Consider the following 23,709-nt stretch of genomic DNA (forward strand, 5'->3'; position numbering starts at 1 on the left):
CCAAAGAATATGATGCTTTGGAACTGTGGTGTTAGAGAAGACTCCTGAAAGTCTTTTGGACTGCAAGATCAAACCAGTCAGTACTAAAGGAAAACAGTCCTGAATATTCATTAGAAGGACTGATGCTGAAGCTCCAACACTTTGGCCACTTAATGCAAAGAGCTGACTCATTGGAAAAGACCCTCATGCTGGGAAAGACTGAGGGCGAGAGGAGAAGAGGATGACAGAAGATGGAGGTTGGATGGCATCAGTGACTCAGTGGACATGAGTCTGAGCAAACTCAGGGAGAGAGGGGAGGACAGAGGAGCCTGGTATGCAGCAGTCCGTGGGGTTGCAGAGAGTTGGACACGACTTAGTGACTGAGCAGCAAGTGAGTGCACAGTGGCCAGAGAGCCCCTCCCTGGTGGTGACCGTGTCCCCGTGCTCAGTGGGAGAGGAGCTCGGAGATGAGGCTTCTTGCACAAAGCACAAAAAGGAATGGACCCACACAGCCTGGCCTCCCAGCTCCAGGCCCCTCCTGTGACCTTGAGTCACCTCCTAGCAGATGGACAATAACACAGTTTGTAGGATACAGCTACCGATAATATGATCTTTAATTCATTACTAGAAAAGAAATGATGAAAATTAGCAAAATAAATGATGAAAATTAGCAAAATAACTCAAAGAAAAGAAAAAGCAATGAATGAAAACAGACTTATAAGAAAAACGATACACAAAACTGAAAGTTGGTTCTTTGAAAGATCTAATATAACTCTGGTGATACTAATCTTAAAAAAAAAAAAAAAAAAAAAAAACCAGAAAACACAAACAACCAGTATCAGAAATGAGACATCACTACAGATTCCACAGAACTGAAGACATTACAAATTTATGCCAATAAAAGTGAAAATTTTAGATGAAATCAACAAATTCCTACAAAGTATAATTAGCAAAGTGAAGTGAAAACTGAAAGCTCCTCAGTCGTGTCCAACTCTTTGCAACCCCATGAACTGTATCCCAACAGGCTCCCTCTGTCAATGGGATTCTCCAGAAAAGAATACTGGAGTGGGTTGCCATTTCCTTCTCCAGGGGAATCTTCCTGACCCAGGGATTGAACCCACTACAGGCAGATTCTTTACCATCTGAGCCACCAGGGAAGCCCAATAATTACCAAAGCACGAACACGTAGTTGCTCAGTCATATCCATCTTTTCTTTCTTTTTCTTTTAATCAGTGTGATACTCTTTATTCTTGGCTTTTTACAACTTGTGAGATTTCATGAAATAGTATTAACATCAGAACAATTCCAAATACATCTGAAAGTTTATAAAGAGTGTTTTAGTTATATCTTGACCCATGTGAGTCAAAGATTTATTATTTTTTAAAACAAAAAGTAATTTTTCTGTTACTATTTACTGATCAACTTGCATAAATAGATGAGATATCTGAGAATAAAGAAAATGAATAAGACAAACGATTAAAGGCATGGGTGGAGTGTTGTAAAAAAAAAAAAGGAGAAAGCAACACATGAAGGGCTCCTGAAACCTGATTCCTCCACTGAAATAATTTCTAATAGAATCCTGCATGCCTATCACAATTTATTCCAGCCTGTATGTCTCTCACAGGGCATATCCATCTTTTCAACGGCATGGACTGTAGCCTACCAGGTTCCTCTGTCCATGGGATTTTCCACGCAAGGATACTGGAGTGGGGTGCCATGCCCTCCTCCAGGGGATCTTCCTGACTCAGGAATCAAAAGTGGACCTCCTGCATTGCAGGCAGCATCTTTACTGTCTCAGCCACCAGAAAAGCCCCAATAATTATCCAAACCTACTAAAACTCTGCTGCTGCTAAAACTCTACTTCTGCTTTATTGACTATGCCAAAGGCTTTGACTGTGTAGATAACAATAAACTGTGGAAAATTCTGAAAGAGATGGGAATATCAGACCACCTTACCTGCTCCTGAGAAATTTGTATGCAGGTCAAGAGGCAACAGTTAGAAATGACATGGAACAACAGACTGGTTCCAAATTGGGAAAGGAGTACATCAAGGCTGTATACTGTCATAGCGCTTATTCAACTTATATACAGAGTACATCACGTGAAATGCTGGGCTGGATGAAGCACAAGCTGAAATCAAGACTGCTGGGAGAAATATCAATAACTTCAGATACACAGATGACACCACCCTTATGGCAGAAAGTGAAGAGGAACTAAAGAGCCTCTTGAAAGTGAAAGAGGAGAGTGAAAAAGTTGGCTTAAAGCTCAACATTCAGAAAGCTAAGATCATGGCATCTGGTCCCATCACTTCATGGCAAACACTGACAGACTTGCTGACAAAGGTCCATCTAGTCAAAGCTATGGTTTTTCCAGTGGTCATGTATGGATGTGAGAGTTGAACTGTGAAGAAAGCTGAGAGCTGAAGAATTGATGATTTTGAACTGTGGTGCTGGAGAAGACTCTGAAGAGTCTCTTGGACTGCAAGGAGATCCAACCAGTCCATCCTAAAGGAGATCAATCCTGAATATTCATTGGAAGGACTGATGCTGAAGCTGAAACTCCAATACTTTGGCCATCTGATGCAAAGAACTGACTCACTGGAATAGACCCTGATGCTGGGAAAGATTGAAGGCAGGAGGAGAAGGGGACAACAGAGGATGAGATGGTTAGATGGCATTACCAACTTGATGGACATGAATTTAAGCAAGCTCCGGGAGTTGGTGATGGACAGGGAAGCCTAGCATGCTGCAGTCCATGGGGTAGTAAAGCACTGGACACAACTGAGTGACTGAACTGAAGTATTTTCTCTGTAGAGTTCTACCAACTATCTAAGGAAGGAGTAGTCCCAATCTTACAAAATCTTCTGCAGAACAGAAAAAAGGTGCCCAAATTACTTTGCAAAGATACCAAAACTCTGATACCAGAACTTTATAAAGAAAAACTACTGATCACTAATCTTACTCACAAAAATAGAGGCAAAGATTACATACAAAATATTAGCAAACTGAGTCTAGCAACATAGAAAAAAAAAATTATGTTACAACCACAATGCTTAAGTAGTTTAACACTAGAAACCAATGTAATTCTCCACTCCAACATATGAAAGGGGAAAAAAAAAAATCACTAGATTAGACTAAAATTTCAACACTGATTCAGGATGAAACTTATAGCCAAACATGAAAAAAGAGAAAATTCTCCACTCTGGAAACGGTATCAACAAACCCAAAACGTTACAGCAGAGGTCTTATTTAATGGTAGAACCGAAAGGACTCTTGCAGGTTGTGAATGAAACAAGAATGCCCATGACTGTCACTGTTTTTACTCAGCCAATACTGAGTTTTTTAGCCAGTGTGTTAAGGCCAAGGGAAAAAAAAAAAAAACAAACGAGTAGAACCAAAACCTGTTTTATGTACACAAAAAAATCAAAAGATTTACAGATTAAGAATTGTTAGACTAAAAAAAGAAAAATCAATTGCATTTCTTTATATTAGCAAATCATAATTAAAAAGAAATGAAAATCTGAAACACCATTTATAGCATCTTAAAATACTACATACCTAGGAATAAATCTCCTAACAAGACATGCAAAATCACTCCAGGGTATAAAGTTTACTGTGAAGTATCTAATCTTGGTGTTCAGTTGCTCAATCGTGTCTGACTCTCTGCGACCCCACAGAAAGCAGCACGCCAGGCTTCCCTGTCCTTCACTATCTCCCAGAGCTTCCTCAAACTCACGCCCACTGAGTGTGTGATGCCCTCCCACCATCTAATCTCATCTCAAACCATACACAAAACTCAATTCACATAGATTACAGACCTAAACATGAAACGTGAAACAGTAATACTTTTCCAATACAGGAACAAATTTTTATGGTACAGGATTTTCATCAACAGAATTGATAAATTCAACTATATTAAAATTAAGACCCTTTGTATATAAACCAAAAAGAGAAAAAGACAAGCGTCTAAACAGAAGATTCAATACACAACTGATGGCAGGCTCATATTCAGAACTCATTTAAAAAAGTGAGGCAAGGCAGGCAGCCACAAGGGAGAATGAGCGGAGATTCAGTTAAAAAAAAAAAGATCCCAACAGGCAACACACCGAAGAGGAAAGTGAGCCACCACTGAGCATGGAAAGGCATGTGACCCCAACAGTACCAGGGAAACACCCTGAAAGCATGTGGGAGACTCCAGGCAACACCACAGTGGCGGGAGCCTGGGCGGGGCGGCCTCTCTGGAAGACAGGGGTCACTGCCCAGCGCCTGCTGAAGGCACACACCTGGACAGAGTCTGCACAGCCTCTCCTTCAGTCTTCAGAGGGCTCACCAAAGCTCCACTGTGGCCTGGGGTGTACAGATGTGAGCTACTCCCAGACGGGGTCCACGTGGTACTTAGCCTACCCCCTGGATTCTGGGTGGCTGGTAAGATTACCCCAAACTAGGAAACAACACGATCATTTCACTCTCCTGAACGTGGCATCCGATGTAACCCTAAACTCGTAACCACTCTAATAGAGGCCCCTCATCTTGAGTTAGTAACATTACTAGGTATTCCAAGCGGATACTTAGTGAAAATTTCAGTCTAGGTATACTTTACACTGTAAATCTTAACAGTGGCATTTGAATTTGTTAAAGTAGTTATCAATAAAAAATGAAGAACAATTAGATTAAAAGGGATGCTATCAAATCCCAACTATTCTGTCTGGGAACACTGAGGCCACAGGAAGGGGGACTCCTCCACCAGAACCCAGGACCCCTGCTTCTCAAGCTGGTCTCCCCCACAACCTGCCCAGGCTCTCCACCTGCTCCCAGGACAGCCCCCAGTGCCAGCATCCCTGTCCCAGCGTCTCCCAGTGACTCTCCACAGGCAGGGACACAGCAGGAAGCTAGAGAGCTCAGAAAGGCAGCGCATGGAGGGAAGGCAGATGAACCATCAAAACAAAACCAGGGCGTAAAAGGGACTATGACAACGCTGGCTAGTCACTCAGCAGCAGCCGTTGGCGTCCCCATGAGGGCAGAATCCTGGCCAGCTCCCCAGGGCCTGGCATGCCTCAGGTGGACACCAAGTGGTGGGCCAACAAGGACTGGCGGCCCCGTGAAGTGCTAATCAGCAACTGAGCTGCAGGTCTCAGCCCAGGTGCCAGACTCAGCTGTCTTCTCAGAGCCTCAGGGAGCTTGCCAGGAACAGCAGCAAAGCTGGATGTATGATCCTTAGAAAACACTCATAAGGCCCAGCGGGGACCACTGGACAGCTAAGCCACTGAGACATCTCCAGGGAAATGACTGCCTCTTGCTCAGCAGTGGTGTCCCCGAGCACTCACGCATAATCCGCTGGGACAGCTGACAGGCTCAGCAGGAGCAGCTGCCTGGCCTTTGGGGTGGGGTGGGGGGTGGGGCGGATGCGACGGACAGACACACAGCCGGACAGCCCAGCAGTTTCAGACTGGGCCCAGAGTCCAAACCTCTTCACTTGTCAGGTCAGTCCCTGTCCTCACACACTTGCTTCTTTTGAAGGCTCGAAGCTTCTCGGAGTAACCCTGAGGTTCCAAGCACAGCCAGGATAGCCCCTAGGCCGAGGGGAGACTCAGCTCCCAGCAACCTCCGCTGGCCCCAGCAAACCATCCTCAGCAGCACTGCACCCCCCCACCCCCCTCACAGGGGTCCCCCTCCGCTCTGCACACCTGCGCCCTTGCAGCATCCTGAGACAAGCGCACCCTCAGGAAGCGGGCGGGCTGAGGCAGACTCCCAGCCCAACCGGGGGAGGCACCCTGCTTGGTGGAGCTGGGCTGCAGGACTGGCTCCCCCATCCCCGAGCAGGTCTCCTTCCTGGAGGCCACGCAGGGGCAGGCAAGCGCCCCAGGACAGCAGCCTCTGGGAGCCACGGCACTGTTGGGCACCAGCGGGCAGTGCAGGGGGCCTGCCTGCTCCACGGCAGCGGCTTCCAGGCCTCAAGACCCGCCCTGGCAGTGCTCAGCGAATGTCCCCATTCCCACCAGCCAAGAGGGTGTGAACTCACGTTTACTGGGCACCACGTTGGGTGCCAGGCACTCAAATAAAGGATCCTTCCAACCCTCACAGTATCCTACTGACACGGATGGTATTATCCTCATTTTATGGACAAGCGAAGGAGGCTAAGTCACTTGCCCCAGGTCATGCTGCTGTTGTTAAGGGTGGAATCAGAGACTAAAGAGAGACGGAGCCTCAAAGTTCTCCCCAACTATGCAAAGGAGGCTCACTTGTGATTAATTAGAGCAATAAAGTTATGATAAATGATTTTCCTGAAACATGTTCCACCTTGAGTGCCTGTGACCAAGGGCTTCAGATGTGCCAGCCAGGGGCCCACCACCGAGAGCACCAACGCTCAGGCTTCCCCACTTACCACAACGGAGTCATTATGAGTCAGGTCGACGACCACAGGCTCTAAAGATTCACAGGTGAGGTCCACTATTTCATCTCCAGCTTCAAAATAAAGCATTTTAACAAGCTTTAGAAGAAAAGTAAAGGCATATTGCCCAGTTTCATTAATACGACAACTACCAGAACACAGCTTATGGCAAACATCCCTGGTCCAGTAGTAAAGGGGCAAGCAATGAACACTCCTCGAGCCCTGCTCTGAACAACACTGCGCGGTTTAACCAATACACCAGCCCTCCCTGTGGCTTCACACCCCACCCCTGCGCATCCGCAGCAGAGAGGCAGCAGGTCGCCTGCGGCAGGGGGGGTGCACAGCCGGGGAGCCGCCAGGCACGCTGGGCTCGGGCTTCGGGGCGGGTCTGTCTGGAAGCTCCGCTCCCTCGATCTCAGGTCAGGCTATACTCGGCACCGCAGAGGCTGTACTCTTCATCAGTTGCATTTTCATCTCCCTTTAGCCCACTGGCACTTCCCAACTTGGCTGGGCCGCAACGGTTTACTCACTGGTGCCCCAAAACCCCAACTTGCCAAGAGAGGTCGAGCCTGTCCTGCCACTTGCCTGTGGGCCCGAGAGTACACTGCACGTCTCCCCACGCGTGGGACACGTGGGAAGGGCGTGTGCCAAACAGTTACCAGCACTGAGGTCTGGCAGTGCACAACCTCCATTTCTATAAACTGAAACAAGATTTACAACAAGATTTACAACCATCTTTGCTTCTATTATTCATAACATTAAAAAGCAGGAGGAAAGAACTTCTAGAAATAATGGTCAATATTTGGGGAAAGTCACTTGTAATACATTTAACATATTCAAATTTTTGTTCTCCTGGATTAAAAAGTTCACAGGAATAAACATCATAATATATCAATGATTCCAACATAATTTATACAAAATGATTTTATTTCTTTTAAAGAATAGTCCATAATGGATCTATCATAACTTACAGAACTGTTTCTCTTTCTGGTGAACACCGTTTTGGGTTCTTACAATAAAAACTATGCCAACGGGCAGCTTGTGCACGGAGTCCTGCACATGGGCGTGAGGCTCACCGAGGACGGAAAATGCCACCGTGGAGAGCAGTGGGCCTCAGGCAGGCTGGAGACTCTGAGCCCTCTGAGAGGCACGCATGGGTTCCGTGTCCCACAGGAGCAGACCCCTGCACCTGCTGGGGGGGCGCGGGGGAAGCAGGGTGGCCCAGGGCTGTACGGGTCTGCCCGAAGTGAGATCAGAGACCAGAGACAGGCGGAGGCCTCACTCCCTGAAGGGCCATGACATGACCTCAGGCAAGCCGCTTCTCTCCAAGTCTCAGTTCTCGTGCCTCATAATTACAAAAGCAACCTTCCCGTATGCAGAGCGGAGGGACTGACGCAGGCCATGTGCCACTGCCCTGAGCAGCCGAGCAGAGGGGAAAGAGCCAATCTGCCTCCGCCCATGCCCAGTGCCCTCCAGCCCAGGACGGTCGGCGCCAGGTCTGCCTTCTGCGGCAACTGTCGGTCTTGATGAAGGAGAAAAGAAACCTGAGTACTTCCTGAGGCCAAGTTTAAGTTGAGACACAACTTCAAAGAGAAAAGGTGGACCCAGACAGTGTCCACGTCTACGCTGCGCAGCCTCCGAGGATGGCTGATTAGGCCCAGGGGGCAGCTCTGGCTCACTTCAGCTTTGAGTCGTGGACGGTGAGTCTGAGACTGTCGGTCTTATAAACACAGCGACTAAGCTGGACCTTGTATAGCGCATCTGACACGTACAGCTCTGAGTGTTCGTGTCACCTACTCACTTCAGAGCCGGAACAGCTCTACACAGAGCTACTGCATATACACGCGCCACGACCCTTGCATATACACGCGCCACGACCCTCGCACGCACGTACACGTGCCACGACCCTCACACACAGCCCCATTATTCATGTGTTCACACATGCCATAATCCTCACACACACACACGCCACGATCCTGACATGCACGCATGCGATGATCCTCACACAGCCCCATTATTCATGTGTTCACATACGCCATGATCTGCACACACACCGTTATCCTCACACACACACACGCCATTATCTGCACACACACACACGCATGATCCTCACATACAAACAGGCCATTATGCCCATATACACACATGCCACTCATCCACGTGCACACAAACCATCATCCATGTGCACACATTATCCTCACACACACACGCCATTCTCCTATACACACAACCCCATTATCCACGTATACATACACACATCATTCTCCTCATATACACACCACTACCCTCATATACACACACACACGCCATTGTGCTCATATACACACCATTGTCCAAGTCAGACGGTAGGTGTTGCAAGAGGGCACCAGAGGGCAGACACACTGAAACCATACTCACAGAAAACTAGTCAATCTAATCACACTAGGACCACAGCCTTGTCTAACTCAATGAAACCAAGCCATGCCCGCGGGGCAACCCAAGACAGGCGGGTCATGGTGGAGAGGTCTGACAGAATGTGGTCCACTGGAGAAGGGAATGGCAAACCACTTCAGTATTCTTGCCTTGAGAACCCCATGAACAGTATGAAAAGGCGAAATGATAGGATACTGAAAGAGGAACTCCCCAGGTCAGTAGGTGCCCAACAGGCTACTAGACATCAGTAGAGAAATAACTCCAGAAAGAGTGAAGGGATGGAGCCAAAGCAAAAACAATACCCAGCTGTGGATGTGACTGGTGATAGAAGCAAGGTCCGATGCTGTAAAGAGCAATATTGCATAGGAATCTGGAATGTCAGGTCCATGAAGCAAGGCAAATTGGAAGTGGTCAAATAAGATGGCAAGAGTGAACGTCAACATCCTAGGCATCAGCGAACTAAAATGGACTGGAATGGTTGAATTTAACTCAGAGGACCATTATATCTACTACTGCAGGCAGGAATCCCTCAGAAGAAATGGAGTAGCCATCATGGTGAACAAAACAGTCCGAAATGCAGTACTTGGATGCAATCTCAAACGACAGAATGATCTCTGTTTGTCTCCAAGGCAAACCATTCAATATCACAGTTATCCAAGTCTATGCCCCAACCAGTAACGCTGAAGAAGCTGAACAGTTCTATGAAGACCCAGAAGACCTTTTAGAACTAACACCCAAAAGAGATGTCCTTTTCATTATAGGGGACTGGAATGCAAAAGTAGGAAGTCAAGAAACATCTGGAGTAACAGAAAATTTGGCCTTGGAATGCGGAATGAAGCAGGGTAAAGACTAATAGAGTTTTGCCAAGAACATGCACTGGTCATAGTAAACACCCTCTTCCAACAACACAAGAGAAGACTCTACACATGGACATCAACAGATGGTCAACACCGAAATCAGACTGATTATATTCTTTGCAGCCAAAGATGGAGAAGCTCTATACAGTCAACAAACACAAGACCAGGAGCTGACTGCGGCTCAGATCATGAACTCCTTATTACCAAATTCAGACTTAAATTGAAGAAAGTAGGGAAAACCACTAGACCATTCAGGTATGATCTCAATCAAATTCCTTATGATTATACAGTGGAAGTGAGAAATAGATTTAAGGGCCTAGATCTGATAGATAGAGTGCCTGATGAACTATGGAATGAGGTTCGTGACATTGTACAGGAGACAGGAATCAAGACCATCCCCATGGAAAAGAAATGCAAAAAAGTAAAATGGCTATCTGGGGAGGCCTTACAAATAGCTGTGAAAAGAAGAGAGGTGAAAAGCGAAGGAGAAAAGGAAAGACATAAGCATCTGAATGCAGAGTTCCAGAGAATAGCAAGAAGAGATAAAGCCTTCTTCAGAGATCAATGCAAAGAAATAGAGGAAAACAACAGAATGGGAAAGACTAGAGATCTCTTCAAGAAAATTAGAGATACCAAGGGAACATTTCATGCAAAGATGGGCTCGATAAAGGACAGAAATGGTCTGGACCTAACAGAAGCAGAAGATATTAAGAAGAGGTGGCAAGAATACACAGAAGAACTGTACAAAAAAGATCTTCACGACCCGGATAATCGTGATGGTGTGATCACTCATCTAGAGCCAGACATCCTGGAATGTGAAGTCAAGTGGGCCTTAGAAAGCATCACTACAAACAAAGCTAGCGGAGGTGATGGAATTCCAGTTGAGCTGTTTCAAATCCTGAAAGAAGATGCTGTGAAAGTGCTGCACTCAATATGCCAGCAAATTTGGAAAACTCAGCAGTGGCCCCAGGACTGGAAAAGGTCAGTTTTCACTCCAATTCCAAAGAAAGGCAATGCCAAAGAATGCTCAAACTACCACACAATTGCACTCATCTCACATGCTAGTAAAGTCATGCTCAAAATTCTCCAAGCCAGGCTTCAGCAATACGTGAACCATGAACTTCCTGATGTTCAAGCTGGTTTTAGAAAAGAAAATCCCATGGACGGAGAAGCCTGGCAGGCTGCAGTCCATGGGGTCGCTAAGAGTCGGACGTGACTGAGCGATTTCACTTTCACTTTTCACTTTCATGTATTGGAGAAGGAAATGGCAATCCACTCCAGTGTTCTTGCCTAGAGAATCCCAGGGACGGCGGAGCCTGCTGGGCTGCCGTCTATGGGGTCGCACAGAGTCGGACACGACTGAAGCAGCTTAGCAGCAGCAGCAGAGGAACCAGAGATCAAATTGCCAACATCCGCTGGATCATGGAAAAAGCAAGAGAGTTCCAGAAAAACATTTATTTTTGCTTTATTGACTATGCCAAAGCCTTTGACTGTGTGGATCACAATAAACTGTGGAAAATTCTGAAAGAGATGCAATACCAGACCATCTGACCTGCCTCTTGAGAAATCTGTACGCAGGTCAGGAATCAATAATTAGAACTGGACATGGAACAACAGAGTGGTTCCAAATAGGAAAAGGAGTACGTCAAGGCTGTATATTGTCACCCTGCTTATTTAACTTCTATGCAGAGTACATCATGAGAAATGCTGGACTGAAAGAAACACAAGCTGGAATCAAGATTGCCGAGAGAAATATCAATAACCTCAGATATGCAGATGACACCACCCTTATGTCAGAAAGTGAAGAGAAACTAAAAAGCTTCTTGATGAAAGTGAAAGAGGAGAGTTGGCTTAAATGCTCAACATTCAGAAAATGAAGATCATGGCATCTGGTTCCATCACTCCATGGGAAATAGATGGGGAAACAGTGTCAGACTTTATTTTTTGGGGCTCCAAAATCACTGCAGATGGTGACTGCAGCCATGAAATTAAAAGACGCTTACTCCTTGGAAGAAAAGTTATGACCAACCTAGATAGCATATTCAAAAGCAGAGACATTACTTTGCCGACTAAGGTCCGTCTAGTCAAGGCTATGGTTTTTCCAGTAGTTATGTATGGATGTGAGAGTTGGGACTGTGAAGAAGGCTGAGCGCCGAAGAATTGATGCTTCTGAACTGTGGTGTTGGAGAAGACTCTTGAGAGTCCCTTGGACTGCAAGGAGATCCAACCAGTCCATCCTAAAGGAGATCAGTCCTGGGTGTTCATTGGAAGGACTGATGTTGAAGCTGAAACTCCAATACTTTGGCCACCTGACAGGAAGAGCTGACTCACTGGAAGAGACCCTGATGCTGGGGAAGATTGAAGGCAGGAAGAGAAGGGGACAACAGAGGATGAGATGGTGGATGGCATCACCGACTCGATGGACATGGGTTTGGGTGGACTCTGGGAGTTGGTGATGGACAGGGAGGCCTGGCATGCTGCAGTTCATGGGGTGGCAAAAGTCGGACATGACTGAGCAAATGAACTGAACTGATCCTCATACACACACACACACAGACACCATTATCCTCATATACAAACACAATATTATTCTCACACACACATGCTGTTATCCATGTGTGCACACACACCATCATCGTCATATACACAAACACACGCCATTATCCACACACGCACACAGGCCATTATCCTTATACACACGTCATTACCCATGTGTACACACATGCCATTATCCTTACACACACACCATTATCCACGTGTGCACATACGCTGCTGCTGCTGCTGCTAAGTTGCTGCAGTCGTGTCCGACTCTGTGTGACCCCATAGACGGCAGCCTATGAGGCTCCCCCGTCCCTGGGATTCTCCAGGCAAGAACACTGCAGTGAGTTGCCATTTCCTTCTCCAATGCATGAAAGTGAAAAGTGAAAGTGAATTCGCTCAGTCGTGTCCGACTCTTAGCGACCCCATGGACTGCAGCCTGCCAGGCTCCTCCATCCATGGGATTTTCCAGGCAAGAGTGCTGGAGTGGGAGGCCATTGCCTTCTCTGGCACATATGCTATTATCCTCCTAAACACACATGCCATCATCCTCACACACACACACAACCATAATCCTCATACACACACACGCCATTATCTGTGTGTGCACACATGCAATTATTCTCATACACACACATACACGGCATTACCCTCCTACACACACACACCCCATTATCTGCACGCACACACATGCCACTATCCTCACACACAATTAGCCCCCCACACACAACCATAATCCTGATACACACGCGCCATTATCCATGTGTGCACACATGCAATTATTCTTACACACACACATACACACCATTACCCTCCTACACAATTATCTGCACGCACACAAATGCCATTATCCTCACACACATACACAGAACCATAATCCTGATACACACGCGCCATTATCCATGTGTGCACACATGCAATTATTCTTACACACACACACACCATTATCCACCCCCCCCACATGCCATTATCCTTATACACACGTCATTACCCATGTGTGCACACATGCAATTATTCTTACACACACACACCATTAGCCTCCTACACACACACACCATTATCTGCACGCACACACATGCCACTATCCTCACACACAATTAGCCCCCCCACACAACCATAATCCTGATACACACACGCCATTATCCATGTGTGCACACATGCAATTATTCTTACACACACACACACATCGTTACCCTCCTACACACACACACACACCATTATCCACCCCCCACACACATGCCATTATCCTCACACACACACAATTATCCTCATACACACATACATAAATGCCATCATCCTCATATAAACACACACACATCCTCACTCACACACATGCCATTATCCTCATATATACAAACATGCCATTGTCTGCAAGCACCATGCCTTAATCCTCATACACACCCCCCCCCATTATGCACCGTTTCAGATGAGGAAACTGAGGCCCACAGGTATAGCCTGCACCAGGCCAGTGGCTCCCAACTGATGCTCAGGGTCACTGGCAATCTTACCGCTTTCCACGAGCTCTATAGGTTCTGCCTCCAAGGCCATCTCAGGTGGGGAGGTGGTTTCCCGAGTTCGCTTCTGGGCTTGTCTAGAATTTACTGTCCCACCACGACGCTTTCTCTGAGGGTTTCCAGGGAAAAAGAAACAGTTACATAGCTTCTGACCAGTAAGATTTCTGCTAGAAAACTAAAAAAGGCCAAGTCACTGAGAATAAGACCATAATGAACAGCCCTGAGGCTGAGGTCCTTTCAAAACTTGAGATTCTGGCACTGAATGCTTAGCGAGAAATCATCCAAAATACACAGTGAATACAATTCTATAAAGTGAAGCTCCTGTTATACAGACTGTTAGTCCGTCAAACGCACATGCCACACCACTCCATGGAGGCCTCTGGCCCAGGCTGGAATCAGACCAGAAGCCCCTTCTATTAACCAAAAGTTACAGGCCTATTTCTCTTGGATTTGTATTTGGCCCACTGAGCACCTTTTGTCTTTCAGCCCAAGGCCTTCAGTTCCCCAAGTTTCTATTCCCCGTGAAAAGCAGGTCTCTTTTTGGGAAAGGGTTCTGGCCTCTAAATTTTTAGAATACTATCAAGTTGTAGTTTATACCCTAATAACCACTCCCCACAGCTCCAAGAACCAAAGCTTTTATCTATTTTTTCTTGAGATGAGAACTTTAAAAAGTTTTTTATTGGAGTTTAGTCGACTCACAGTGTCGTGTTAATCTCTGCTGCACAGCAGAGTGACTCACGTATACATAGACCCTTTAAGATTCCTTCCCCACATAGATCATTACCGAGTACTGGGTAGGGTTCTTTACGCCATACAGTAGGTCCTCCAAGAACCAGTTTCAGTTCCTAGGGGCTTCCAGAGAGACACGCCTTCTGGAAGGTCAGAACCGTTAATCAGCATGTCTGCAGTCAGACCCCGTGTCAGGCTTCCGTGGCCTTGCACCAGGTGCCAACGTGCTCCAGCACATCTGGCCTGTCCCCTGCATCTTCCTCAAGAGACGGGGCCTCCACCTGCCTTGTAGCTTTATTATTGCGTCCTGTGCTGCCCCATCCAGCCCTGGCTCTGTTTCAGCGCTCCTCCCTGCCTTGTCCCGCTCCTCAGTGGCACTGGGCCCACTGTTTACAATGGGCGACATGGGGCTGAACTTCCTCACCAGTGGCAGCCCCACAGAGCTCTCCTAAGGATGAGGCGTCTGCACAGCGCTGAGCGCCAGCCGAAGACGCCATCCATACACTCTCGTGCCTCGCCAGGCATCCTCACCGTGGACACGCTGGCAGGACAGGGAAGTGTCCTCGGGACCCACACAAGATTAAGGAGTGCCCCTCACCCAGCCAGTCCTCGATGGTAGCAGAGAAGCCGGCTTCTCTCCGTGTTCTAAGCGCCGCTCTCCTCTCACGGCCGCCCGAGGAGCCGCCTCCCAGCCTAGGGGGGCCTGGAGGCCAGAGGCAGCAGGGAGCCGTTCCGTCCCTCAGGCCAGAGGTGAGGCTACCGGCGGCGGTTTCTAACTTTCCCCAGCAGTTACCAGATTACCTAGGGCTCTCCCCCACTCTCTTTGAAGCTGTCCTGATAGCGTCCTTCCTTGGAAAAGGACTGCGTCTTTCTCAGCAGACACTGCTGAACAGAGCCCTTCACGCCCCTACTGCGCAGCTTCTCTGAGGGAGGAAGCAGCAGTCATGGGCCTGGCCACAGTCTGAGTGTGGAGCCCTAAAAGCCCCGTCCCGGCCACGGCAGCGATGTGTCCTGCTAACCCTCAGCGCAAGCCAACAGCAGTCCTCTCCTCTTTCAGCCTCCCCCTGCCCTCTTCACTGGACCAGCTCTCACACAGCTTTGAGGGGCTTCCTCGACTGGCAGCGCCACCGTGAGGCCATTCTCAAGCCCTCCTGCTGGCCACCTCGTGCCCCCGTCCTCCTCCCCCTTCCCCACAGGGAGCCCCGCACTTCCCCTCCTCCTCCACCCGCACGCCCTGGAGGCCAGGCTCAGGCAGCCTAGGACCCAGGAAGGCTCTGCCCCGCCCCGCCCGTTATTTTCATCTCGCTCGCCTGTCATTTACCAGCAGAGCCCTCAGAGGGCCGCAGCCTGGTGTTAAAGCTGACCACCTGGCCACTGCACACCTTGTTCACACTGCCCTGAGTGGAGTTTAACCAGCTTCTTCACAGCTGCTCACAGAGGCCACACTGCTCTGTCTGTTCAGAGTGCAGCTTCCGAGGGGAGGTGCCCAGGCTTAAGAGGCTTCCCTGCAGATAAGGGACTGAGGTGGGAGGTCACCTGGCCTTTAAAGGGCAGGTCCAGGGGCCTGGAACACAGCGGGGACTGCAGTGGTCAGAAGGGATGGACCAAGGGGAGGGAGGTGGGCCAGAACAAAATCTATAGGACTCCTACCACTCTTCAGCCCGGGAGCGGACTGGTCAGCCTTCCCGCCACCCCAACACCTCTAGAACCTGGAGAGAGGATGTCTCCCAGCTAGCCCACCGGCCGGGAATGCTCTGCTTCAGAAAACAGCTGTTCTGAGTTTACATCACACGGGCAGCATCGGTAGCAGGCAGTAAAGCGGGGAGGGGGACCGTCAGGCAATCTCTGGACTCGAGGGGCTCCCGGTGACATCTGGGCTACAACAAACCAGAGCTACCTCTGCCGTCTAAAACAGAAGTTACACTGACTTACCCACTTCGGCCACTGAGCGTGAGAAAACTCACCAAGGGTTGTTCTCACTACCAATGCTGGCATCAGACCAAGGACTGTGCAGGGAGCAGAAACAGGAGGAAAAGTGGGAAACTGGGCTGTAAGCAGTTACATAAACCAGGGCCCTAACAGCTCCAGGGTGCCAGCAGCGGCTCTGGAGGCGTGAGGAGTGAACCCTCAGCCGTCCTCCTCAGCCTTCCGTCTTTAGAGCACCGGCCAAAACACTGGCCACTCTGACCAAGGCAGGCAGGCGGATGCGACTGCCCAAAGGCCCCACGCACGCTCTTCCAAGCAGACGGATGCGACTGCCGAAAGGCCCCACGCACGCTCTTCCAAGAATGAGGGTTACTCAGAAGCAGCTTTATGGTACTCTCGTAATTTAGGTGCACAAGGAATGCAGTAGGTGTTTAGTCTTAAAAAACAGAATCCGTGAACTTGTAAAGCTCACCGTACTCATGGTGCTCCTTGGCGCCAACCTAAAGGAAAACACAGAGTCTAGACCAGGCCTGGCCTCAGCCTCTCATGCCTGCTGGTTACTCATCTTGACTAGCGCAGGGATCTGCACGCCAGCAGATTTCAGGAATCTTCAAGCCCTGGAAAATAAAGGCATCAAGTTGACAAATGCTGCACCTGTTTTACCAACAAGCGCGCTCAGCTCAATTGTCTACGGGTCCTTCCTGTCAGCTGCGCACGTTGCTGAGCACTTTATGCAATCACGTCCTAATCCACATCCTCCATGGGAGATACATACCCTTGTGGAATACAGGACAACGTAATCCCACAGCCTGCAAGCAGGACCATTAAGTCACCTCTTGCCCTCCTGGCTGCTGAAACACACACAGATGCTCCTTGGCCCACGGCCCCCTCCCTGCCTGTCTAGACTTGCCCCCGTGGGGCTAAGATGGGCTCTGGCCTTGTCGAAGTTGTGCCCACCTCCCCCAGGGTGTGCCAGGAGACAAAATGCAAATGGCAGGGTGCCAGCCAGCTGCTGGTCACTGGGCGACCTACTCTAGTTAGGCCGTTCCAGGCAGCCGAATGGTGATGACCTGTGACCCATTAGGGGAGCAGGCAGAGGGGACAAAGCCCAGGTCTCTGTTACGAAAGGAGAAATCCTGAACCCTCTTGCACAATCTGTGAGGACGCGGCTTGCCTCACTCAAGCTTAGGAAAGCAGCTATTGCCCCATGACTCTGACTGCGAGAGGCTGGGGACCCTGAGCTCACGGCCTCTGGTTCACAGCTTCCTTGGATGCAGTGATCCTGCCTCACTGCACACGCTCTGAGGCTCCTGCCAACTGGGAGGGTGGGTGACGCTGAAGCCCCCTCCCATCTTGAATCCTCTCTGGAGTAATCAAGAGGAGATCAATAAACAAAGGGACCCCCCCCCCGCAACACACCAGACACACACACACAGACAAGAAACCCCTGCAGAGTCCTTCGCAGCTTCTGGGAGGATGAGAATCAGAACTGCTCCATGTGACCGCACAACCCCAGGAAGGAAAGAGCTTCCGCCTCTCCCCAAGACTGGGAACTGGGGCCTGCTGCAGGTGCCCGTAATTCAGGGGAAGCGACAAGGGCCACCGGTCCTGACCCACCCTCCGTGCCCAGCTGAGACTCTGCCACTGGCAGCAGATGAGCGGAGAAGAACCAAGAAATTGTGGGTCGGGAAGCCAGGCAGGCTCCGGGAAAGGCAGAGAGCGCAGCAGGTGCGGAGGCTCCTGGAGAACGGAGACCCCTGGTTCGCTCAGGGCCCGCCGAAGGTGGGGACTAACCCTGGAGATCTGAGTTCAGGGACACAGTGGCGAAAGCAGTGAAGGAGCAGCCCAGATGTGCAGACGGGCTTCTAGCGGGAGAGGCCTGAGCGCAGGGCAAGGCCGAGGGACCCGGGCAGGGGCAGAGGGAGGCGGCGGCTCCGGGTCGGCCCGGCCGGGATGACGGGGGTTTGCACAAGGACAGGCGTTCTCAAAGTGGAGCCCGCATCAGGCTCACTCACCTGGAGAGTTTGTTAAACTACATTCGGATTCAGGAGGTCTAGGATGGGGTTCACAAGTCCCAAGGCAAGGCTGATGAAGCCACTGAGGGCCACGCCACAGGAAGGCCTGTCTAGGAGACGGCCTGGGAGCTGGAGAGGACCAGTCATACACACGTGAGAGACAAGGACACGGGGCCTCTGCCAAACACCCTTCTCCTCGTGCCCGGGGCTGCCGCCTCCTCCACACGACCTCCCCAGCCTGGCACCCTTCTGCCCTACTGCCAACAGGGCTCTGAGCAGCAGCTGACCCCACAGCCTTGCCCCAGGTCCCCATCAAGTCCCGACCCCTAAGCCTGGCCTGCGGAGTCCACCTGGCCTTTCAGTTAGAGCACACCCGCACAGCCAGACAGCAGGGACGGGGGTCGCAGCTCCAGACCCCTGCTTGCAGCCTTGGTGAGGCGCCGGCTCCTCTGTGCCTCATCTGCTGTGAAGCCGCTCAGTCGTGTCCGACTCTGACACCCGTGGACTGCAGCCCGCCAGGCTCCTCCGTCCATGGGATTCTCCATGCAAGACCACTGCAGAGCGTTGCCATTTCCTTCTCCAGGGGATCTTCCCAGACCAGGGATCGAACTCATGTCTCCTGCATCAGTAGGTGAGTTCTTTACTGCTAAGCCCTCAGGGAAGCCCAGGCCTTATTTGCTTGTCTATAAAACAAGACAGCATCGACCTCAAAGGTGTGTGAGGATTACAGGAGCTAATAGAGAGAGCACCTGGACCAGTACTGGCCCTTCACAGGCTCATGGACCTGTTCTGCCAGCACAGCCTTGCACCGCCCATTGCGTAGCCCCAGCCCTCTGCCCAGCCCTAAGAGGCTGTGGACCGCCGCACCCGACCCAGCTTCAACACGTACCCACGGGCTGCACGCCTCCCCACATCTGCACCCATCAGCGCGGCTCCTGCCCTGGGAACACAGCAGTGACTGCATCCAGCCCCAGCTCCTGTCTGGGGTGGGTGCCAGCAGACAGCTCAGGTGTTGCAGTAATTGGGACATAGGAGCCCTGTGCAAGGGAAACCAAGAGGGCCGGGAGAGGCCAGAGGTTCCCCAGGAGCAGCCCCACTGAGGGAGCGTAAAGCCAACTGAGCCTTTCTCCAGCACCCGGCAGTCTGCATCCGGGCGCGCCCCGACCGCACGGGCCATGCAGACCCCGAGTAGTTTACTTTCCACCAGCGGGGAGCTGCTCTACAGCGCTGTACTGGAGTCTGTCACGTCAGCATCAGCCATAAGCGCACGCATCGCCCTCCCTCAAGCCTCCCCCGGCGCCACGGGTGCCTCAGACAGTCTCTCCAATGAGGCTCGCAGCTGGCCTACTGCATGACCTCGCCTGACACCCTCAGACCGGCCCAGGGGTGCCCTCAACTCGAGCCTGGCACAAGTGCCTCCCAAAGCAGACATGAAGACAGTCCACCTGGCGGGCACGGGTGGCGGTGGCACCTCCACAGCCCCTGGGGACTCACAAGATCAAATCACACGTGGTTCCAGAGCCACTGGGCTTCCTGGATCCTAACCCAGAACTCATCAATTCCAGCAGTCTCTCTCAGAACTGAGAAGAATCTGATACAAATGTCACTGACAGTGATCTGTCTGCTGAGCACAAGGAAATAATTTAATGCACAGACCTCTGCTGCTCTGAAGCCTCTTGCCTCCTACTTGTTTTAAGCTTTAGGTTTTCAAACACTGTTGCTCCAGACGCGTCCAGCAGCTGCGCCACAGGGCTCTGCGCTCCTCAGCGTGCACACTCTCCTTGCTCCCCACTGCCCACCTGCAGCCCCAGGCTCTGCTGCACCCCCTGCCTGGTTCTCCCTTAGCGGACAATAAAGGTCAGCGGTCAGAGGACATAAAAGGCTGGAAGGCCAGCCTCAGGGAAATCTGCCAAGGGGCTGGATTTCACCAGAGAATGGAGGTGGGAAGACCGGGGTCAGGGGGTCTCCCCAGCAGACCAGCTTGTGGACATGGAAGTACAATGTGTGGACAGAGAGGCCAGGGGATGTGGGAAAGATGGCCCTCACCAACTACAAAACGTTCTGGGTCATGCAGCTAATAGAAGCCACTACAACAGTAAGACTAACTAACAATAGCTCAAACACAGAGGTCACTTCTGTGTGCAAGACACTACAGCGCTCTCCACACAGCACCTTGGATAATCCTCTAGCCCAACAAGGAGGCAGACACTATTATGGTGACCATCTCACACACAAGAGAGCTAAGAATGGTCAGGGGTTAAGTAACTTGCCCACAGTCCACACCTAGTAGACACCAAGTCTGGATTTAAGCCAGGGCAGTTTGACACCAGAACACCGAGTCTTAAAAACACAAACAAGCCAGAGTCAGATGTATTAATTCTAGAAACAATATGGAACACGGGTGTTTCCCAGGTTTCTCAAACGTAGGTCCAGGAACTCCTTCCAACATGCCAGCACTCCATCTCAGCAACACTCCCCACCGTGGTTTCCAAAGCAAACCATGCAGTTATTCAGCATGCCTCACCTGAAAAAGTGCCAGAGGCCAGGCCTCTGTCTACTTCGCACCTAGCTAATCCTTTGCCCAAAGGAGATGTTCCTGTTTATTGAAGCGGCGAGTGGCTCAGAAGTGAGAGAGGGTGGTTAATGTCCCTGCCACTAAGAAAAGACCAGGAGTAGAGGGTGGCACCGGAGAAGGCGATGGCACCCCACGCCAGTCCTCTTGCCTGGAAAATCCCATAGACGGAGGAGCCTGGAAGGCTGCAGTCCACCGGGTCGCTGAGGGTTGGACACAACTGAGTGACTTCACTTTCACTTTTCACTTTCACGCATTGCAGAAGGAAACGGCAACCCACTCCAGTGTTCTTGCCTGGAGAATCCCAGGGATGGAGGAGCCTGGTGGGCTGCCGTCTATGGGGTCACACAGAGTCGGACACGACTGACGTGACTTAGCAGAGCAGCAGAGCAGAGGATGGCACCGGGAATGGTCAAGAAGGCCAGATGCCAGGACCCCTTAATGCTCTGACAGGAAGGTGAGGGAAAACCAGCCCTCGCGAGATCATCTATCTGGGTATACCGTGGGAGTGACGCCACGGAACTGGGCTAGGGAAGGGATAAACAAGGAAGACACCTTAATTTTAGAAATGCTGAACGTGGGTATCCAAGGAGAAAGGTCCAAAGGCAACTGAAAAACTCAGGAGAGAGAACCAGGGTGGAGGGAGAGGTTTCAGAATCTGTGTTACAATCTGGGAAGTCAGGTGGGGGTGGGGGTGGGGGGAAGCCTGAAGAGACACTCAAAATGCAGAAAGCAAGCTGGGAGAACTTGGACATCGGTTAGACAAAAGCTGGCATTTCAAGGAGACGGCAGCAGTCAACAGGCAGACCTAGAAAAAGGACAGAGAGCTGCCCACAGGGAGCTGAGCCCCAGTGGCCAAGCAACTGGAGTAAAATCAACTATACTTGAATGCATTTATTGAAAACAAACCAACAGAGAACAGACGGTGCCTCACTTCAGGTACTGTGGATGCCAGTCCCAGCACCGTGATTTGAAATATGCTGTTCCCTCGCCTGCAAGGGTCTCCTACCCCATCCCACTCTGGAGAACTGCTCATTCTTCTAGGTCTACCTCAAGAAAATGTCTCCTACATTTCTGTCACTCCTCGTCCTCAGTTTTTTCTGTTGCACTCCATCTGCTAAACATAACTCTATGTCAAAACCCATCAGGGAATGCCCTCTTCTTTGAACAGCACTTGGCACAAACATGGTAGCTAAACAATTATTTTACATTGAAATTAAATTACCGACCTCATGAGATACTTGGAAATGATGGCAGATTCTTCAGGATGGCAGAGTGTCCTGAGGCGAGAAAAAGATGGGGAGAGGGGACCCCGATCACACTGCAAATAGAGATACAATCACCACGGGGAAACAAAGGGACATTTAAAACGAGAAGATCACCAAGGGAGAATAGGACAGAACATCTCTATCTGAAGCATGTTCAACTTGAAAATAAGAGGCCACAACCTTAAGTTTTTAAATATTAGTTAAGAACTGAAAAATATCAAGAAGGTGTTCAGAAAAGCAGCAAACTTTATACAGGTCTGCTACAGCAAGCAGCAGAATTCAGCAACAGTTTGGTTAAAATGAGAAGTGAGGTGCAGCAGACAGGAAAATGCCCAGGTCCTGAGACTACTTTCTTGGGCGAGGGGGCCACTCAGGAACAGAAACTAGACTCACGAGTACAATACAATTACTGAAAATTAAGTTTCTCGAGAATATTTATAATTAGACCCTTTTTGGGTAAACCTTCCTTGAAAAAGAAACGTTCACAATAAACACTAACAAAGTCCAGCAAAAGGAACAAAGACATTGGGGTCTGAGGCTCGGATGCTGGGTCTGCTTCCTAACTGCATGACCTCTGTCTCTCCTGTGCTTCAGGATACCTAAGATGGAGCTAAGCAAAACTACCGGGCAGGGTGGATTTTTAAGTGGTAGAGACCCCTAAATTTAGTAGACATGATTATTACATCACAAACCTACCTTTAGAGACATCTGAGTCACATTCCTCCAGCTAGAAAAATTATGACTCCAAGGACTTCACTGAGGTCCAGTGGCTAAGTTTCCAAGCTCCCAATGCAGGGGGCCCGGATTCTATCCTTGATCAGGGAATTAGATCCCACATGCCCCGACTAAAAGAGTTCACATGCAGCAAGGAAGACTGAAGATCCCTTGGGCCACAACTAAGATCTGGTGCAGTCAAGCAAGTAAATATCAAAAAGAAAAAAATTATAACTCCCAAACAAAATGACATTAACAGGTAATAAGGCCATTCAGGAGATATTCATTTTAAATTTGTCTATGTCAAGAAGATCTACATAGCAAGCGAGTCTCCTCAGCGATCCTGAGGCGCCTACTGGGTGTGTCAGGAGACCATGTGGCTTCTGGAGCACAGGAAAGCCTGATGGTCACAACCTCTCTTCTGCACAAGCAGGCTACTGATAACACTCATTCTGGAACGTTCCCAAGCCTTTCCTTCTCTTCTAAATGAGGTATTCATTTAGAAGTAAACCTGCCCAGATTTACTTATGCCTGAGGGAAAAAACAAAACAAAACCCTTCCAAAGAAAATTCCCCATCCCTGTGGAGCGGTACCCTCTACCCCACGTTTACTCACACTTGACCTGTAACCCTGGGATGAGGTGGAATCTGTGCTCTGGGCCATCCTTCTTAGAGAGGAAACCTCAAAATGCCTTGCTCTAAAAATTCCCAAAGTTCTTCTAAGAAGCAAGCTATTTAAGAAAGATAAGTCAGAAAAGCTCATATGATTCATATCTCACTCAATAACAGAGTCAACCTT

The 23,709-nt window shown here is 49.7% G+C and overlaps 1 protein-coding gene across 13 annotated transcripts in view; it reads right to left on the reverse strand.

Moving 5' to 3' along the window:
- The window catches only part of RNF4 (ring finger protein 4), a 32,157-nt gene that overhangs the window by 5,835 nt on the left and 2,613 nt on the right, over positions 1-23,709 (reverse strand). For 3 of the 13 annotated variants that reach the window (XM_069594904.1, XM_069594905.1, XM_069594906.1), the window contains exons 2-5: positions 16,815-16,959; positions 13,682-13,796; positions 6,361-6,440; positions 5,431-5,518 (exon numbers count right to left, since the gene is read on the reverse strand). In XM_069594904.1, the coding sequence (XP_069451005.1) occupies positions 5,431-5,518; positions 6,361-6,440; positions 13,682-13,796; positions 16,815-16,823 (292 nt within the window). In that variant the 5' untranslated portion in view covers positions 16,824-16,959. Of the gene's footprint in view, positions 1-5,430; positions 5,549-6,356; positions 6,441-13,681; positions 13,797-16,814; positions 16,960-22,158; positions 23,327-23,709 lie in introns of those variants that run through there. The other 10 variants (XM_069594900.1, XM_069594901.1, XM_069594903.1 and 7 more) reach the window with 4 other exon arrangements.

Source organism: Ovis canadensis, chromosome 6, assembly GCF_042477335.2.
Source record: "Ovis canadensis isolate MfBH-ARS-UI-01 breed Bighorn chromosome 6, ARS-UI_OviCan_v2, whole genome shotgun sequence".
Classification (NCBI taxonomy): Eukaryota; Metazoa; Chordata; class Mammalia; order Artiodactyla; family Bovidae; genus Ovis; species Ovis canadensis.